This window comes from Aethalodelphis obliquidens, unplaced genomic scaffold, assembly GCF_003676395.1.
Source record: "Aethalodelphis obliquidens isolate GAN/ISIS:26980383/991018 unplaced genomic scaffold, ASM367639v1 scaffold2, whole genome shotgun sequence".
NCBI classification, from domain to species: domain Eukaryota; kingdom Metazoa; phylum Chordata; class Mammalia; order Artiodactyla; family Delphinidae; genus Aethalodelphis; species Aethalodelphis obliquidens.
In genome coordinates, this window is record NW_020837946.1 from 14166486 (window position 1) to 14184037 (window position 17552).

The window sequence follows — 17552 nt, forward strand, 5'->3', positions numbered from 1 at the left end:
TATTCATGATTCGTGTGTTGGGTCAGTCGCCGAATATTTGAGATTATTGGCCAGGAGCAGTGCTGATTAATGTTTTATGGAAAGTGATTACTTAGCTGCTCTGGGACTGAAGTGTTCTGGGGGAGCCTTAGATCAGCTCATTTTGTCACTGGGGCACAGCAGGGTCCTGGCAGATGACTGGACCAGGCGAGGGTAGGGGCCTCAGGTTTCTAATTTGTGTTTCAGGCCCATGGACCGTCCTGGAAGGTAGGACACTCTTTTCAGGAGGTGCTACCCTTCATGAGATTTACGAAAGCACACGGCTATGGGGTTTTTGTTGTTGTTGGATGTGGTGGTTTGTTTTTACATTGTCATAAATGTGTCATATTCTTCAGTCATTTACTTATTCACTCATTTCTATATTTAGCAATACTGTACTTACTGAGTGCCAGGCCCTAGAGATAGAACAAGGATCAAAAGTCATAGCACCTGCCCTTATATAACTTTGGAATCATTGATTTTATGGCCTCTGACCTGATAGAACCAGCCTGTTGAGGAAATAGAACACTGACCACCCTAATTCATCAAACAAGCATTTATTGGACACTTACTGTGTGCTGGGCCCATGCTAGACCCGGTGGGTAGAAAAAACTGATGCTGAAATTGTTTTTTCCAAAGGGCTGGGTGGTGTGGTGAAGAGATGGCCATGTGCTCTCAACTTCCTGGGTGCTGGGGAGACACCGAGGAAGGAGTATCCTTGGGTGAGGGCTGGGTTTCAAGGAAAGCCTCCCCGAGGAGAAATCACTGGAGAGAGGAGTGGTCTGTGTGACCCTCGTCCAGGCAGAGGGAAAGGACAGGAGAATTTGGACTTTAGTTTGCAAGCAGTGGGGGACCATCAAAGAGTTCAAAGCAAGCAAATGACATGATCAGAATTTGTACTTGAGAAATAACAATAGTTAACCTTTTAAAAGTCCCTTTCCTCTCTCAGTACAGAAGTGGACCAATGTACGTGACTGCATCCAATCCTCACATCTCCCTGTGAGGTGAGTTCGGTCACCTAGTCTTATCAGCAGTTCCAAAATTCAAAGTATTTAAAAAGTCAAATGTGCTTTTGTTTGTTTTTTTGTGTGTTAGGCCTGAAAACTCATCGGTGCTAAAGCTTGACCTATATAGTTGAGACTATTTGTAATCTTTATTTGTCCCATGTGGTGTGAATATTCATTTGTTTCACTGCAGAAATAGCAATGCATTTAATTGCAGGCGCTGCCCCAGGCCCCGCTGGGAGTTTTATGGAACATTTGGTGTAAGCATCTTATTGTAACGGGCATTTGATCATGTAGAAAACTGGGGCACAAAGGACATTGAGTAAGTACCCAAGGTCACGTAGCTAGTAAATGATAGGACTGCGATTTGAACCCAGGTCTGACTCTGAGGCCCCAGTTCTTTCTGCCATGGCCCTAGTTCTACACATTTGGGAAACCTGAGTCCAGGCAGTGTCAGTGATTGTCTACTCTGACAGCAAGTGTAAAATGCTAGGATTCTGCCTTCCACCCGCTCCCCGCTCCCCCTGGGGACATTTGGCAATATCTGGAGACATTTTGGTTGTCATAACTGGGGGAGGGTACTCCTGGCATCTAGTGAGTAGAGGGCGCTCAACATCCTTTGACGCACAGGACAGACCCTCATGAAAAGGATTATGCAGCCCCAAATGTCAGTAATGCCCAGGTTGAGAAACCTTGCTCCAGACTTAATGTACTTGTTCATCTGGTCTCTCTAGACAGTGGTTCTCAAACTTGAGTGTGAGTCAGAGTCGCATGGAGATAAGTCTTGTTAAAACACAGAGATTCTGGTTCAGTAAGTCTGGGGCGGGGCCTGAGAGTTTGTCGAGAGTTTACTTGTCATGATGCTTGCCTGTGGAAACCCACAGGGAGAGAATACTCTTTATATTTTGTCCTCTTTTTTGTCAGCTTCTGGGATGTATTTGCCTGGAGTCATTTAGATATACCCACCTATTTCCCAGTAAAACCAGACTATATATATGATAGAGCTACATACAGAGAATCCCCCCCCGCAGGGAGTAATAAACCATTGTGGGGTATTCAGCTTAATTCCATCGGACCTGGTGTCATTGGTAATGGTTTGGGCAGTGAGCTTAGGGGTCTAATCAGAAACCTTCAGGGGTTACTGTGCCATGAAGGGTTAACAGAGAATGGCACTACTCTCACATGCATTCATTTCTATTTTGTTGAAGTAGTAAGTACCCTACGCTCTTTTGCTTAAACTTCATTCTTCATGAAACCTTCATTAGTATTTTTAAATTTTAGTTTTCAGTTGCTTGCACTTTGGAACTAGAATATTTGAGCATGCAAAGTAGAATGATACATTTGTAAAGTGAAAAAAAATATTCTTGAGTCACTGGAGTATGACTGTCTTTCTGGTCAGGAGACCGTGAAAATAAAAGTAATAACCTCAGTATTACGTTTCAGAATTTGAACCGCAGCAGTCATTTTCCTGGTAAGGGAAACAGAAAATGAGACTCTGCTTTCAGGACAGAACTGAAATGTGGTGAGGCAGCAGGAATTGATTCCCTAGACGCGTTTGCTTTTTGAACTTCTTTGCTGTGAACTGCACCAAAAAATCAGTCAGTTGGTTGAAAAGGATAGATAGCATTTTCTAAAGATAAAAACTTTATTAAAAGCTTTATCAATAAGTTAAGGCTGTGGGCCTGCTGTCTTCATTTTTTGGAAAATAGGGTTTGGAGAAAAGCGTGCTAATACTATTGCTTCAGGGGCCTGTAGGCCAAGGTTGATTTCTGCAAGAAACTCAATTTTGTCTGGCCCAAGTCAAACAAAGAGATATCTCATATGTTTTAAGATATTTTAGGATGTTGCTGTTAGGCTGGTAAATAATAGAAATTATAGAAAATCAACTTTTAAAGTATTTTTGGTGGCCTCTTCCTTTTTTTTTTTGTTACACCAGCTATTTAATTTTTTGTTTCCTTTTAGACATTTCTAAGTATATTAAGACGGTTTAAAGGAAAAATTGTGTATTTAGTAGCTGTTCACATGGAAACAATCTTAAATAAACAACTTGATTTTTAAGTGTTCTGCTTAGGAGGAAACCTGGCATAGCTGGAAGTTTTTAGTTTATACAGAAAACCAGAATGTTAACCACTGTATTTTTGTTGTCATGCAGTGCCTAAAAGTAGACTCTTTCGTTTGTGTTATAAAATAAAGTGAAGAAGTGAGAAAGGGGAAGCCTGGGTGGGAGAGCATTTATTCCTCTGTCGTTAGAGTAGTTTTCTTTAGCTAGCTCATCTAAAGATGAGCTATCGTTTTAGATAGATCATTTTCTTTTAGTTAGATCATTTTCTTTTTATAGCATAGTTTAGAACAGATTCTGGATCCAGAATGCCAGAGTTTGAATCCCAGCCGTGTGACCCTGGGCAGGTTACTTATTCTCTCTGTATCATAGTTTTCTCATCTGCAAAATGGAGATAATAAAGGCACCTACCTCATAGGGTTTTGTGGGAATTAGATGAATTCATATGCAAAGCACTTTGAACTGTGCCTGGCACAGATAAAAACGCTTTTTGTGTGTTGGCTGTTACTGTTTTCGTTCCCATTTATTTTCCATTTAATTGCTTTAATCTCATCAGAAGCTAAAGATGTCTCTGCTTACTGTGTCTGGGTATGTATGTGTGTGTGTGTAAATAAAATGAAATTTCTCCTGTCTGAATAGAATAATACCATTTTGGGGGTCACTTACACACCTAAGTTCTTATAACTGTCTTCGAGTTATGCCTTTTCATCATTTCCATATTTGGTCACTTACAAGTCACGTCAGTCATAAGTTTTCCCTTATAAAAATCTTTGCCCTGCTGTGTTAGGGGGCGCCAAGGCCACCGCCAATTTCCTTGACTCACTAGGACTGTCATTATACAGTCATGCTTACGGTCCTGATTTATTATTACGGCGGGACAACCCACAACAAAATCCATGAAGGGAAAGGCGTGGGGTGAAGTCTAGAGGAAAGCAGGCATGAGCTTCCAAGAGTCCTGGCCCTGTGGAGGCAACTCAGGAGGTGCTCTCTTCCTCCAGCAGAGAGTTACATCACATGTGTGAAATACCTTCTACCAGCAAGGTGGCTGGAGACTCAATACCCAAGGCTTTCACTAGGGGTTGGTCATGAAGGCAGCCTCTGCCTCACACGTGCTGCAATTCCAGACTCCCAGAAGGAAAGCATGTGGTCAGCGGTCTCTCAAATGTTAGTCTGAGTGAATCAATAAACAAATAAACCTGGTAGGAATGAAGAAGCATGGACCAGAATTGAAAAACAGGCTTCTCCCTTACGGCCCCCAACGGTGCTTCTTTTAGGTTAGTTTAACCTTGCATTTCAAGACTTCTAGGCTGTGAACAGAGTTTGAAACCTTTTATTTTTAATTCAAGAATCAGTGTTGCGTGGACCCTCCATTGACTGACTCCATCCTATCCTCCTGCCCCGGCTCCTCAAAGGTTGTGATAGCTTTTACCCTCCTGGGTGGCGCAGAGGTCGCAAAAAATAATTTTGATGCTAACAAAAGCCTAACAGCAGGAACAGATAACAGCAAGAGTGGTTCCTCAAGTAAAAAAGAAAACATCTGCAGGTAGGAAACCCAGCCATCAGGCTTCTGGAGCAGCGCTATTCATTTAGGGGCTGGCGCAAGCACCACACAAGTCAAGTGGCCTTCCCTCCAGGATAAAAGTCTGCCTGTGACACGGGCTGCAGTCTGAGAGTCACCATTGTCATGGACCCTTGAAGCTGCCCCGGATTCCTTCCCTGGACTGTAGAAGGGGGTGGAAATTTTAATTTTTTTAAACCAGTCTGATTCTCCTCTGTAGAAAGAGGCTAGTTTCCCTGCCTTTCAGTTTAGATAATCAATTCAATAAAAATCTAGTGTTTCCCCCCTTTGTTATCAAAGGAGAAAGGCTGCTTTCTGCCGCAGTAATGAAGAGGGCAGAGTTCAGGAGACTTGGCTGGAAGGAAACTGCTGTTTATTTGATAAAAGCAGATTGTACCATATCCTTTCCTCTCCCTCTTAGGCTAACATTTTAATGTTATAGAAACCAGCCAGGCTACCAGAATTACACATTTTTGTAGGTAACCCTGGAGGTACTGTCAGACTAGGAAAAAATATCCTTTGTAGTAGGTAACACAAATGTTTGGTGATTTACCAAGATATAAAATAGCATCAGTGATCCTAAGAGTGACTGGAAAATCAGATTTCCCCAAACTTACTATTTGTTCAGAGTTTAAAAGAAATCAGGCCTGGGGCTTAATTAATTTGTAGCATATGCTATACTCTGTATTCTTTTAAATCATTTTGTTGAATAACCCCTGTATATCAGTTTACAATTTAAAGATGGTTAAATTACTTCAATTTAGCTATTTTGGGATGATTAGGGTGTTTTTTTGAGAACTTTTTTTTTAAGTTTAAAAAAATATTTATTTATTTAGGCTGTGCCGGGTCTTAGTTGCAGCACATGGGATCTTTAGTTGTGGCATGCATGTGGGACCTAGTTCCCTGAACAGGGATTGAACCTGGACCCCCTGCACTGGGAGTGTGGAGTCTTACCCACTGGACCACCAGGGAAGTCCCCTGATAACTTTTTTAAAAGAGCTGGTTTTAATCATCAAAAAATCTACAAACAATAAATGCTGGAGAGGGTGTGGAGAAGAGGGAACCCTCTTGCACTGTTGGTGGGAATATACATGGATACAGCCACTATCGAGAACAGTATGGCAGTTCCTTGAAAAACTAAAAATAGAACTACCATATGACCCAGCAATCGCACTACTGGGCATATACCCTGAGAAAACCATAATTCAAAAAGAGTCATGTACCACAATGTTCACTGCAGCTCTATTTACAATAGCCAGGACATGGAAGCAACCTAAGTGTCCATCGACAGATGAATGAATAAAGATGTGGCACATATATACAATGGAATATTACTCAGCCATAAAAAGAAACGAGATTGAGTTATTTGTAGTGAGGTGGATGGACCTAGAGTCTGTCATACAGAGTGAAGTAAGTCTGAAAGAGAAAAACAAATACTTCATGCTAACACATATGTATGGAATCTAAAAAAAAATGGTTCTGAAGAACTAGGGGCAGGACAGGAGTAAAGACACAGACGTAGAGAATGGACTTGAGGGCACGGGGGGGGGAAGGGTAAACTGGGACGAAGTGAGAGAGTGGCATGGACATATATGCACTATCAAATGTAAAATAGATAGCTAGTGGGAAGCAGCCACATAGCACAGGGAGATCAGCTCAGTGCTTTGTGACCACCTAGAGGGGTGGGATAGGGAGGGTGGGGGGGAGAGGCAAGAGGGAGGAGATATGGGGATATATGTATATGTATAGCTGATTCACTTTGTTATAAAGCAGAAACTAACACACCATTGTAAAGCAATTATACTCCAATAAAGATGCTAAAAAAAGAAAGTCATACCAATAAAAAAGAAAAAAAAGGGCTGGTTTTAGAAATGCTGATGTGTCGGGTGAGGTGGAACTTGGCCTTGTGATTTTACAGAAACACTTGTGTGCTATTTGAATCTGTTTATCAAAGTGTGGGCATGACTTTCAAGGTAAGCATACCAGAAAATAATATGTATTGGACCAAATGTATGCTCTCATGGAGTGACAGGTTTGAAAATGGTATTAATCATGACTTAACACGAGATGCCTCCTGTTTTGAGAGCCAGTGATTTTTAGAAGAAAAATCATGCTTTGAATCTGTCTTTGCTCTAGTATGTTGTAGCTTAAGCAGATGAGGCTTTATAGACTTGGTGATTTCCTGAAGTATATTTTTAACTTGCTTTCAATCAGCTCTTTGAAAGAGTCAAACAAAGGGACTAGAAGAAATAAAAGGGGCCTCTCTGCTCCTCATCAGGAATGTCTTTGAGCAGATCAGATTAATCTCCCTGGAATAAGTACTTCTTTTCTTAATCAAACTTTTGGTTTTTAGTCTGCTTTTTATGTATCTGCTGTAGTAAGGTAAAAGAACGTACAGAACTACTATCCTTGATAGGATGAAAATATTGAATAATATTTAATTAAGAGTAATGACTTCATTCATGCTTTTACAGTAATGTCTTCAGTTTCTTGGGAATCAAATTAGCATCTGAGCAAAGTGAGGATCCTACAGCTCAGTTAAAAGTTAAAGTGGACTTATGTGTTCACTAAGTACTTTGAAATTCTTGACACTTGGTCAACGCCAAATGCTGTTTTTATTTCCAGTTTTAAGGTCAGATTCCTAACTATTCTTAAAGATACACTGCTTGGGACAGATGGCATTGTATCAGTTAGCTATTGCTATGTCGCAAACCAACCGAAAATTCAGTGGCTTAAAACAACAAGTGTTATCATTGATCATGAGCCTGTGGGTTACCTAGACAGTCCATCTAGTCACAGCTAGGCTCACTTATACACGTGTTGGCCCTGCTCATCTTAGCCGCAGCCCTGTGGAGGACGGCTTCACCTGGCACAGTGGGGCTCTCTTCTGTGTGATCTCTCATCCTCCAGCAGGCTAGGCCCTCTTGTTCATGTAACCATGGTAGGCTTCCAAGAGAGGGCCTCTTTACTTAGAGCTGGCACTGCATTGCTACAACCACGTTCTTCTGGCCAAAGCAAGTCACAAGGCAGCCCATTTTCAAGATCAGAGAAGTAGTTTCCACCTCCTGATGGGAAGAGCTACAGAGTCACATTGTAAAGGGCATGGATGCAGGGAGGGGTAAAGAATTGGGCCCAGTTTTGCAACTTGCTACCTCAAGCACTTACATATTGAATCGTATACTGTAGTTGATCTTGAGGTAGTGAGAGATTTTGTTAGAATCACTGTACGTATTGAGCACAGAAGTCAGGATTTTTTTGAGCTAAGTGAGAATTTTGGAGTTAGACCTGGACTTTTCCACATTCTGCATTTATTTGGAGAAAAAAAGGAATTTAATGCTTCATGTTTCCTTATTGTTTAGGAGTTACTGCTTTGGAGGATAAAATGTAGAGTTTTCTGAATGGCCTTTAAAAAATTGTTCTCTATATTAATTAATTACCATATAAAGCTTCTTTGCTTTGAATGATTTACTTTGGTATTGTTTTGAAATGTGGATTTTCATCACCTTCTGGCAGAATAAGTAGACAGAGTTGGAAAATCTGATCCAGGCTGCTGTTGGTTTGTTTGATTTTAGGACTTTCTCCCTCCTGACCTCTGCCTCCCTAAGTATAAAATGGAGGTCTTGGCTGTCATCTTTGCCTTGAGGGTGTGGCATCATGTTCTCAACAGACTTTTCTAGATTCGCAGTGCATATGTAGAAGGCAGGAGGTAGCGTCTGTGCCACTGGAGCGCTTCTCTGGGAACTTTGAGAAGTTAAGCGGGGACACATTTGTGAAGAGGCACGGTTTATTGCCCTGTATCTTTCGGGCCATCGAGCCCTGTGCCTTTTGGTGTCTTCTCTTTCCTGCCTTTCTGCACTGGACTTCTTTGCCCAGCTCTGCCCATTCTGCCTCTCTGCTCACTGCTCCCGGGGCGTAATTGATGCTCTCGAGGCCCCGTCCACCCAGCACCTCTAGCCCTTGTGTCCAGGCCCTCGTCACTCCTCTGCACTGACCTCCGTGGGTGCAGCGGATCCCCTGACAGACTCCATGGGGGCACAGGGCCTCTTAGACTCTGCCGCACTGAAAAAAGGAAAGTGGCCGAGCCCTATTTGAAACTGCCTCTGATTCTAGTGCCCGCAGCCGCGCCAGAGCTTCAGTCTGACCCCTGCTTTACTACTCAGCCTCCCTTGCTCTCAGTGGTTAATGATTTAACGGGCACACTCCCAGGGAGTGGACGGTTTTTACATTTAGAATTTGAGATAGGTACACTTGAAAATCAGACAAGATAAGTCCTTATGTGCCTCAAGGCTTATGAGGAGGTGTTTAATTGTTGGTGGCCCTGCTGTTTTCCTGCTTCTCAGCTGCTCTACATCTTTTCTCTGGGAACCCCCCCCCCCGCCCCCCAGGAACCAGAGTCCTTGTCTGCCCCAGGGGCGTGTTCCCTTCTCTCCTTCTTTCTGCCCTTCATCAGCCGCCTTGTCCTCCCTGCCCAGCCTGACTCAGCATAGTTATGGAATTTAGTTCTATCATCTTATATTAAGCTTAAAAAAAAAACAAACCAAAAACGGGCTTCCCTGGTGGCGCAGTGGTTGAGAGTCCGCCTGCAGATGCTAGGGGACGCGGGTTCGTGCCCCGGTCCGGGAAGATCCCGCATGCCGGGGAGCGGCTGGGCCCGTGAGCCGTGGCCGCTGAGCCTGCGCGTGCGGAGCCTGTGCTCCGCAACGCGAGAGGCCACAGCGTTGAGAGGCCCACGTACTGCAAAAAAAAAAAACCAAAAAACCTTAATATATTATAAACATTTTTTCATGGTTCTATGGTCTTCATAACTAATTTTACTGACTATATAGGCAATTAAATTCATGTGTCATTAATCCATTTCATTATTTAACATTTTCCCCTAACTTTACTCCTTTGAATAATGCTCATATGAACTTTTTAAAATATGTAGTTCTTTTTTGCATCTATTAAAAAATTTCTTCAGGATCAATTGCCGAGCCTGGAATTCCTAAATCAGTTTATTGTTGTCGTTATCATCATCATCATTGTTATTATTGTTATCATTATGATTAGGCAGGAAACGTGTCTCTCACTATATGGAGCAAAATTCTTGCCAAAGAATTAGCTCTAGTGCGCAGTGCTGACTGAAAATCATGAGAGCCCTAGAAACAGCATGTTGTTATTGTTTTCAGCTGTTCCTTTGCTTGGCCCTGCCCGGCAATACATTTTAAACACATTTCAGTCTGAAATATTTAAAATAAAGAAATACAATCCAACTTTGGCATTTCATTTATTTAGAGAATAAATAGATGATGATCCACCGCGCTGAACAACGAGACCAATAAGATGATGGTTTGATGTGCATACAGTGGGGCTATAGTCTTACAGAGAGACTTCCTCTCATGTCTCCATGGAAATCGCTGCAGCCCTACATGAGTTCATGCTTCTCAAACGAGGAGGGCAAAGGAGACTAATGGTGCAGCCCTCCACAGGGACAGCAGGAGCGTGGGGAAGATTGAAAAGCACTTACAGTAGTGTAGGCTCTGAAAGAAATGACACATTTCCTTTCTAAGTACCTTTTGGAAAAATATCAGACTGTTGTTTTCAAAAGAACTTAAAAATAGATCTTGGCAAAGATGAACATGTTTCTAAGGTTCTGGTGTAAAGAAAAGATTTTTTTTCCAGATTGACGCAGTCTTGGAACATCAAACAAGATCCCTCTACTAGAAAAATGGGTAGAATAAGCAGCAGGCAAAACATAAAATGAGTTTAGGTGAGCGGGTGTAGGTTGTCAGAATAGTGAAGGAAAAGTTAAGCTGTTTTACTTCAGTCAGAGAGGGACTTAGACATTCATCTAGGCAGAAAATACTGTGCTTTTTGGAAAAATAAAGCCATCTGATCCTGACACTTTGGTGATTATATCGTTCATTAGTATCATCCTAGAGGGGTTTTTTTGTTGTTTTTTTGGTTTTTTTGCAGTACGCGGGCCTCTCACCACTGTGGCCTCTCCCGTTGCGGAGCACAGACTCCAGACGCGCAGGCTCAGCGGCCATGGCTCACGGGCCCAGCCGCTCCGCGGCATGTGGGATCTTCCCGGACCGGGGCACGAACCCGCGTCCCTTGCATCGGCAGGCGGACTCTCTACCACTGCACCACCAGGGAAGCCCATCCTAGAGTTTTTAATAGTTTGCTTCTGTAAAATGTTACTAAACTGTTTAATTGTGACTAGTAGATTTTGTTTCCAGTTTTCTGAATAGTAAATTTTTTTAGTTTGTGGAATTTGTTGATTTTTTTAAATAAACAGCCCAACTTAAGGCTGTTTTTTAACCATTTTTTTAAACCAATGAGGCATGTCTGACTACAATACAAAACAAATTTCTATATTACCTAGTAGAAATTATACACCTTTGTTTAATATCATAGTTTCTTGAGAGTACTGGAGTATTAGGAGTTAAATTTAATATCATTTTGATTTTTATCTCAGAAGTGGGAGATTTTAATGCGTCCCCCAAGGAAGGGAAAGAGTTTGGCTCGAAAAGAGAAGGAAGGGAATTCCAGATAGAAAGTGTGAGTACAGAGGTAGAGCCAACTCTCAAGGTCAGTTGCCTGATTCCCAAGCAAGGATGATGGTCTTCTCTCAGCCTGGATGTGATAAATAATTTCCAAGTGAAACACCCCAAGAGATCATTTGTCTTGCCAATTTCCTAGTGTGTCAGCTGGGTGCAGACCAAATGGTAGTAACTGATGTTTGTCCTCCAAAGGAAATAATACTGTTTCAAAGATGCTGGGGTCTAGGTAGGTCCCGTTTTGACCTTGGACTAAGCTGCATGAAGTTAAAATTTGACTTTTCCAGGTTAGATGATTGGCTGGAAGAGACAACCTTTAAGGTTTCCCACTCACAGTGACTTCTGTGCTGTCTGAAATCACTCTTCTTTCAAGAGGACACAGGGAAAAGCATGTGCCTCTGAGGCCTCCATTGAGCTACCAGTGCATTCATGACCCACAACTTTTGGGGGTGATCTGGGGGCTTTTAGGCTACATCAGCATTCTGGTCTTTAGACCCTTGAAAAACCAGACAGATAGGTTTAATCCCTTTGAGTGAATGAAGGCGCTGTACGGTGCTCTCATCTTCAAGTACCTTGGCCTTTGCTGTCCTGTCTTTGCAAGTGGAGTAGAATCCTTTAACAGATTTAATGCTTAGAGGTGAGTTGGCCTTTGACTTCTTATAACTCCTGTTTCATCCCCTATGTTGAACATAAGTAATGAAACGTATCCATAAACATTCTGTACTAAGTAACATAAAATATAGTCAACAGAATGTAATATTGTGTTAGTAGTTCAGGCCTAAGGATCATCATTATAAGCTTCTATTGATTAATTTAGGTGAGGGAGGTCATGCTGAAATGGTACCCATCCTGCGGGTACTGCCCAGATGAACTACTGCCTAGAGAGAAAAGTCCTTGGTGGAGTGGTGAGGGAGGAGGGATTAGGACATAACCTGAGCTCAGCATATTTGGGGCATCTGAGGTTGAAAGCTTGCTGGGATGTAGGATCTGGGTCTGGGAATCATAATTACGTCAGTTGAACCCCTGATGTGAGACAACAATTGGTGGGCTCTGAACACAGGGGCAGTGGGATGCATGGTTCCTTGGGAGATGTAGCCAGTCGTCGACATGCCCGAGGTGGACCAGGGGGATGAGCCCACCACATAACCTGAAAGGAGGCTGCACTGAGGCATGAGTGATGAGGGCTGGACGGTGGTGAGCATGCTGAGAACAGAGACAAGGGCCAGTGTCCCAGGTAGGCATTACTGCTTACTTCTTTAAAAAACAAGCAAAAACCTGCAACACCGTTATCACACCTAAAGAAATAAGCAGTATTTTCTTTTAATATATTTATTTATTTATTTATGGCTGCACTGGGTCTTCGTTGTTGGGTCTTAGTTGCTGCGCGCAGGCTTTCTCTAGTTGCTGTGAGCGGAGGCTACTCTTCGTTGCGGCTTCTCGTTGCGGTGGCTTCTCTTGTTGCGGAGCATGGGCTCTAGGCGTACAGGCTTCAGTAGTTGCGGCGCATGGGCTCAGTAGTTGTGGCGCACAGGCTTAGTTGCTCCGCAGCATGTGGGATCTTCCCGGGCCAGGGCTTGAACCTGTGTCACCTGCATTAGCAGGCAGAGTCTTAACCAGTGCGCCACCAGGGAAATCCCCATTAAATATTTTTCATCGCTTCATTTAAATGGTTTCAAACTAGAAAGATCTGTTCCATGAAAAAGTCTTAACCTCTGAGGTTTGTGGAAGAAGAAAACTAAATAATCATGAACAGTAACCAAGAACCCACAAATAATAACAGTGGTTTAAAACGTTACCTCAGAGAGTGTCAAATTTTGATTTAAGATGTCGAACTACAAACAGTAAAAAGTATAGGTCTGTTCACAGATGCTTTAGTCTGATCTTTCTCTCTCTTTCCCTTTTAATTTTGGTTGTGAACTTGAACTTTCTAGGACTTCCTATCACAATATAGGTACTCCTGAAGGAGTCTGCCTGAGTGCCTTGCCTTGTGAACGTCGTCACGTAGGATCTTGTTTAATGGTGCTTGAACGAAGAGACAGTGTCTGAGAGTCTTCATGGTGTCCCACGCAGACACAGTGTATGAGTACCTGTTTGCTTGCAAATAGCGAAGGTTACTCAGATTCGCTTAAGCCGCTGAGGGTGTTTATGGTGAGGATGCTGGGGCATCTGCCTCATGGAACCCAAGTCTAGGGAAATAGCGGCCTCAGGAGCAGCTGGCATGGGGGACTCTCCACCTGGACTGTCTCCAGCTCGCTACTGCTTCTCCTCTTCGGTCGGCTTCATTCTTTCCCTTTTATTAACGTACAAAATTCTCCAGTCCAACTTGCAAAATGTGTGACGAGAAGCAGTCATTTCAACTACTGGAGACATACTGATCTATTTCTGTCTCTCCTGGTTTCTGAGTTCCCGGGGAAGGAACTGACTGATCCCATTTCTGGTCTGGCCAGTCGTGATCAGAGGTGGGATGTAGAGAAAAATTCTGAGGGATTCAACTTGGCCAAAGGTTCCATCATGACCAGTTAGCAGTGGCTGGAAGTTGGGTCGTGTTTTACAAATGGCTGTTCCTACACTAAGGCCTGTATAGCCAGTTCACCTTTAAAATAGCATGATTCCCGCTGTGCTGCCAGGTCGTCTTATTTATTTGGATGAATGAAAGTCAACATCTAGTCTTTATTTTCTTTTATTTAGCTCTAATCATTTACAGTAATCTGTAAGATCTTAAGTACAGCTGGGCAGGTTCTGAAAGATGCATACACCCACGTCACCTACTCCCCAGAGCCTTACCATGGCCCTAGAAGGTTCCTTCACATCCCTTCACTGCATTCTGTCCTCACCCCCAGAAGTAACCACTATTCTGATTTTTATCCTCATGGACCTGTCTTACTTGTCTTGAACTTCAAGCAGAATGGAAACACAGTGTCAACATTTAGCCTTACTGTATTTTAGTTCAAGGTTGCAACCATTAATTCAGTGCTGGCGGTGGGCCAGAATCTGTGTTGCTGTTAGAAATACAAGAGTGTGACAGAGCTGACAATAAGGGACACTGAGACAGGAGTCACGGCGAAGGCAGAGCACAGCTGTGCCGGAAAAGGCAGTGAGTGTCCCACTCTGAAGAGGAAGGGGCCCGGAGCTTCCTGGAGGTTCCATGAGTGCTGGAGAAATATTCCATAGTGTTCTTCTGAGGTGATAAGCCAAAGGATTAAACTTTGGCTGTTTTGGTCGTGTGTCATTTTCCTGCCTGTGTCCAGGATTTCCTCATCTCTCTGTGTGCGTTCTGGTGAAAGGAGAGGCTCAGAGACGGGTGTGGAAGGATTTCCTCCCGGGGCCGAGACGACTGGGAATTATCTGCGAACGAGCAGTGGTGTGGGCTCTGCTTTGTACGCACGTCTCTCCCAGTTCTCCAGGAACGTTTTCTTTCCACTTACGTCTACGACTCTCATTTGGCTGAGACAGCCAAGCGACCCAGTTTGCAGTTTGTTGCCAAGAAAAGTAGTTAATAGTTCTCAGCTTTCTTTGTATATCACTATATATATAATGAACATTTTCCATATTATGAAAGTTATTTAGAATCCTGACTCCTAGTTACTGCATAACTCGCCATGTATGGACATACTGTAGGTAGCTATATAATATGTGTGTGTGTATATACACATATATACTAGTATAAAGTATACCATGATGCTCTGTGTGTGTATTTGTCTAATTTTTCCAGTTGATTAATGTTATAAGGTCAATGGGAAACAATACTGAAAATAAAATTAAAAGTTTGCCTGGAGCAGAAAAGAAGGTAAAATTACTAAAGACTACTCGTTTTTTTCTTTGCTTTTCTCCACAGAACTATCCGCGTATGGCTGAAAAGAGACAGCGGTCAGTACTGGCCCAGCATTTACCACACAATGGCCTGTGAGTAGCTGTCTTTGAGGATTTAAATTTCAAAATTCCTGATTAAAAAAAATGCCGCTAGATTTCAAAATGAGCTTCTTAGTTGCCTAATACCTCTGATAGGCTGTGTTAAACCACAGGAAGACTCCCTTTCCGTTGTGAATGAAGCTGGGTCTACCGGCTTAAGTGAAGTGGACTTGAACAGAAGTGGAAAGAATAAAAGGAAGAGGAAAGCCTCCCACCTCCTCCATTTTCCTTTGTCTTCCTTTTGCCAACTTACATTAGTAGTAACTTTCTTCTTAGTAATAGCTGATATTGACACTAAAACAGGGCTCTGAACACTCTGCCTTCTTAACTGGCCTTTTGTGCAACTTTTTCATAAACTCTGGGTACTGTTGAGAGATTTGGTCCAGGGCACAACGCATTCTAAATGGAGATGTTTCTCAGTAGTCAAATATGTTCTAAAAATAAACCCTGACCATAAAGCTTTTGCATTGAGATTTTAGAACAGCCCTGAGATGTCGTGATATAAAATTACATTTAAATCCAGCCCTTCCTGCAGATCTAAGCAGCTTTGCATCCTTCTTTCCCACTTCTCCATCCTTTCTTGAAAAAAGTGCCTGGATACCACCCAGGTCCAAGCTGGGGTTGTGTCCTGCCCCCCCCCCCCCCCCCCCCCAGTGGCCACACGGAAGGCATCCGTAGCTGCTTATTTCCTGGTGGTTTTGGTCCTTAATGAGGGCTTTTCCTCAGTTAAGGTTTCAATAATCAGAGGATCCCCTAGGAAAAGACAAAAGGCTCCGGAGCAGGCTTGACGGTTTGCTAGTGACGACTGTTACGAAGTTCTCCAAAGAAGAGTGTTTGCTAGTTCCAGACGCTGTGGACACTGTTCACAGCTCCCTTAAGAGTTATTCCAGGGGCCGTGGAGTTTCTTACAAACACAGAGCTGCCAGTTATTCAGCAGATTCCTTATATCAGCCTGAGTCATCCTTCCAAGCACCTCCTTTCTTGGCTAGCGCTTTCTCATTTGCACATTTATCGCAGGGTACGTGCAGGGTTTAGATCCTATAAGCATTTCCACAAATAATTAGTAGTTTATCAGGATTTTCATTTGTTCTGCCTTCTACCGACAGCTTGGGCAGGCTGCTTATCTTCTCTATCTTGATAACCATTCAGTGAAAATGAAGTGGACTCTTTGGAATACGGGTATAAAGCTAACTATTATAAAAGGAACCAGAAGACTTTACCATGTGCAGTGTGTTAAGACTACCTGAAACCCTAATCATGATTTACTATGCCAGGCAGTAGTACCTCCCGTCCTGTGTCCGTGTGTGTCTGTGGATTCGTCACCTTGGTTACTCAGTGTGAAATAGGAAGCGGCTGATGTCTTGTGAAGGTGCTTATGGAGCCCATTTGATAAATTTACTTTGGGATTTTGAGGGAGCAGGGCAGAGGTAGGTGGGATACTCTGGGCCTCTGAGCCTATCCTTTACCCAACTGAAAAATAAAAGGCAGTTAACTTAGACAGTTAACTCCTTACTTCCAGTGACCCAGTGAGAGATCTGATAGCTGGGAATAGCAACAGCCTGGGGACCTGCTACCTGTGCTGGGGGATGTTTTGCCGTCTTTGTGGACAGTCCTGCTAATGCTCTTGCTGTTATCCCTCCCTCCTCTCCATTACCCCGCACTTCATAATCTGGCCACAGCTCAATCTCCTGAGACCTCAACCTTGGAGTTCATGCTCTTAAGAACAGAGAGAGACTGAGATCGATTTTTGTCCAGTGTTTAGTTCAGTGACTCCTTGACTTGTATTTCCCCCAGATATTTAGTTCACTTTGTAATTGATTTCTCCCCCAGGGCACCAGAACCTAGCAGTAGCAGTGCACACTCTTCCTTGGCTTTTGGGTCTTGGGCACATGGCTTTGCTTTCTCTCTTGCCATCCCTTGCTACCTTGGCCTAACTGTACCCTCCAGAAGTAGCTTCCGGCGCTGTGGCTGGAAAGACTAGTAAAGACACAGCTCTGCTGTGGGTGACTGACACCTTCATGTTTGTATCTACACGTATGCAGCCTGTTGCTTCCAGATGCCTCTTTATCACCTCCATCTGGAACAATGTCTACTGATGAAATTGCAAGAACATTGCCAGAAGAAAACGGAATGAATGAATTTTGAGAAATAACTGCTTGTCTGTTTTATTTTAAAATTAAATGTGAAGTCTGAGAAGAAAAGGGCCGTGTTGGTTTTAAAAACTGTCTGCAGGTTACCTGGCTGAGGCCATTTTAGTGGTCATCCACCAGTTTGTTTCCTGTGACCTAACAGAGGTGATCAGTAAGCAAACCTTAGAATGTTGCTGTACGTGGACCAATTAGGATTCAGAACATTACCTCACATAACAAAACTAACTTTCAGAATCTGCTTTAGCTGAAGAAAAATGTAACTCTTAGTTTCTGTATCTACTATGTGCCTCATGCATTTTTGTCTTTTGGTAC

The 17552-nt window shown here is 43.0% G+C and overlaps 1 protein-coding gene across 2 annotated transcripts in view; it reads left to right on the top strand.

Moving 5' to 3' along the window:
* Positions 1 to 17552, top strand: part of WDFY1 (WD repeat and FYVE domain containing 1) — a 47065-nt gene that overhangs the window by 1782 nt on the left and 27731 nt on the right. The window contains exons 2-3 of one of the 2 annotated variants that reach the window (XM_027120068.1): positions 973 to 1022; positions 15017 to 15084. In XM_027120068.1, the coding sequence (XP_026975869.1) occupies positions 973 to 1022; positions 15017 to 15084 (118 nt within the window). The remainder of the gene's footprint in view (positions 1 to 972; positions 1023 to 15016; positions 15085 to 17552) is intronic. The other variant, XM_027120077.1, reaches the window with a different exon arrangement.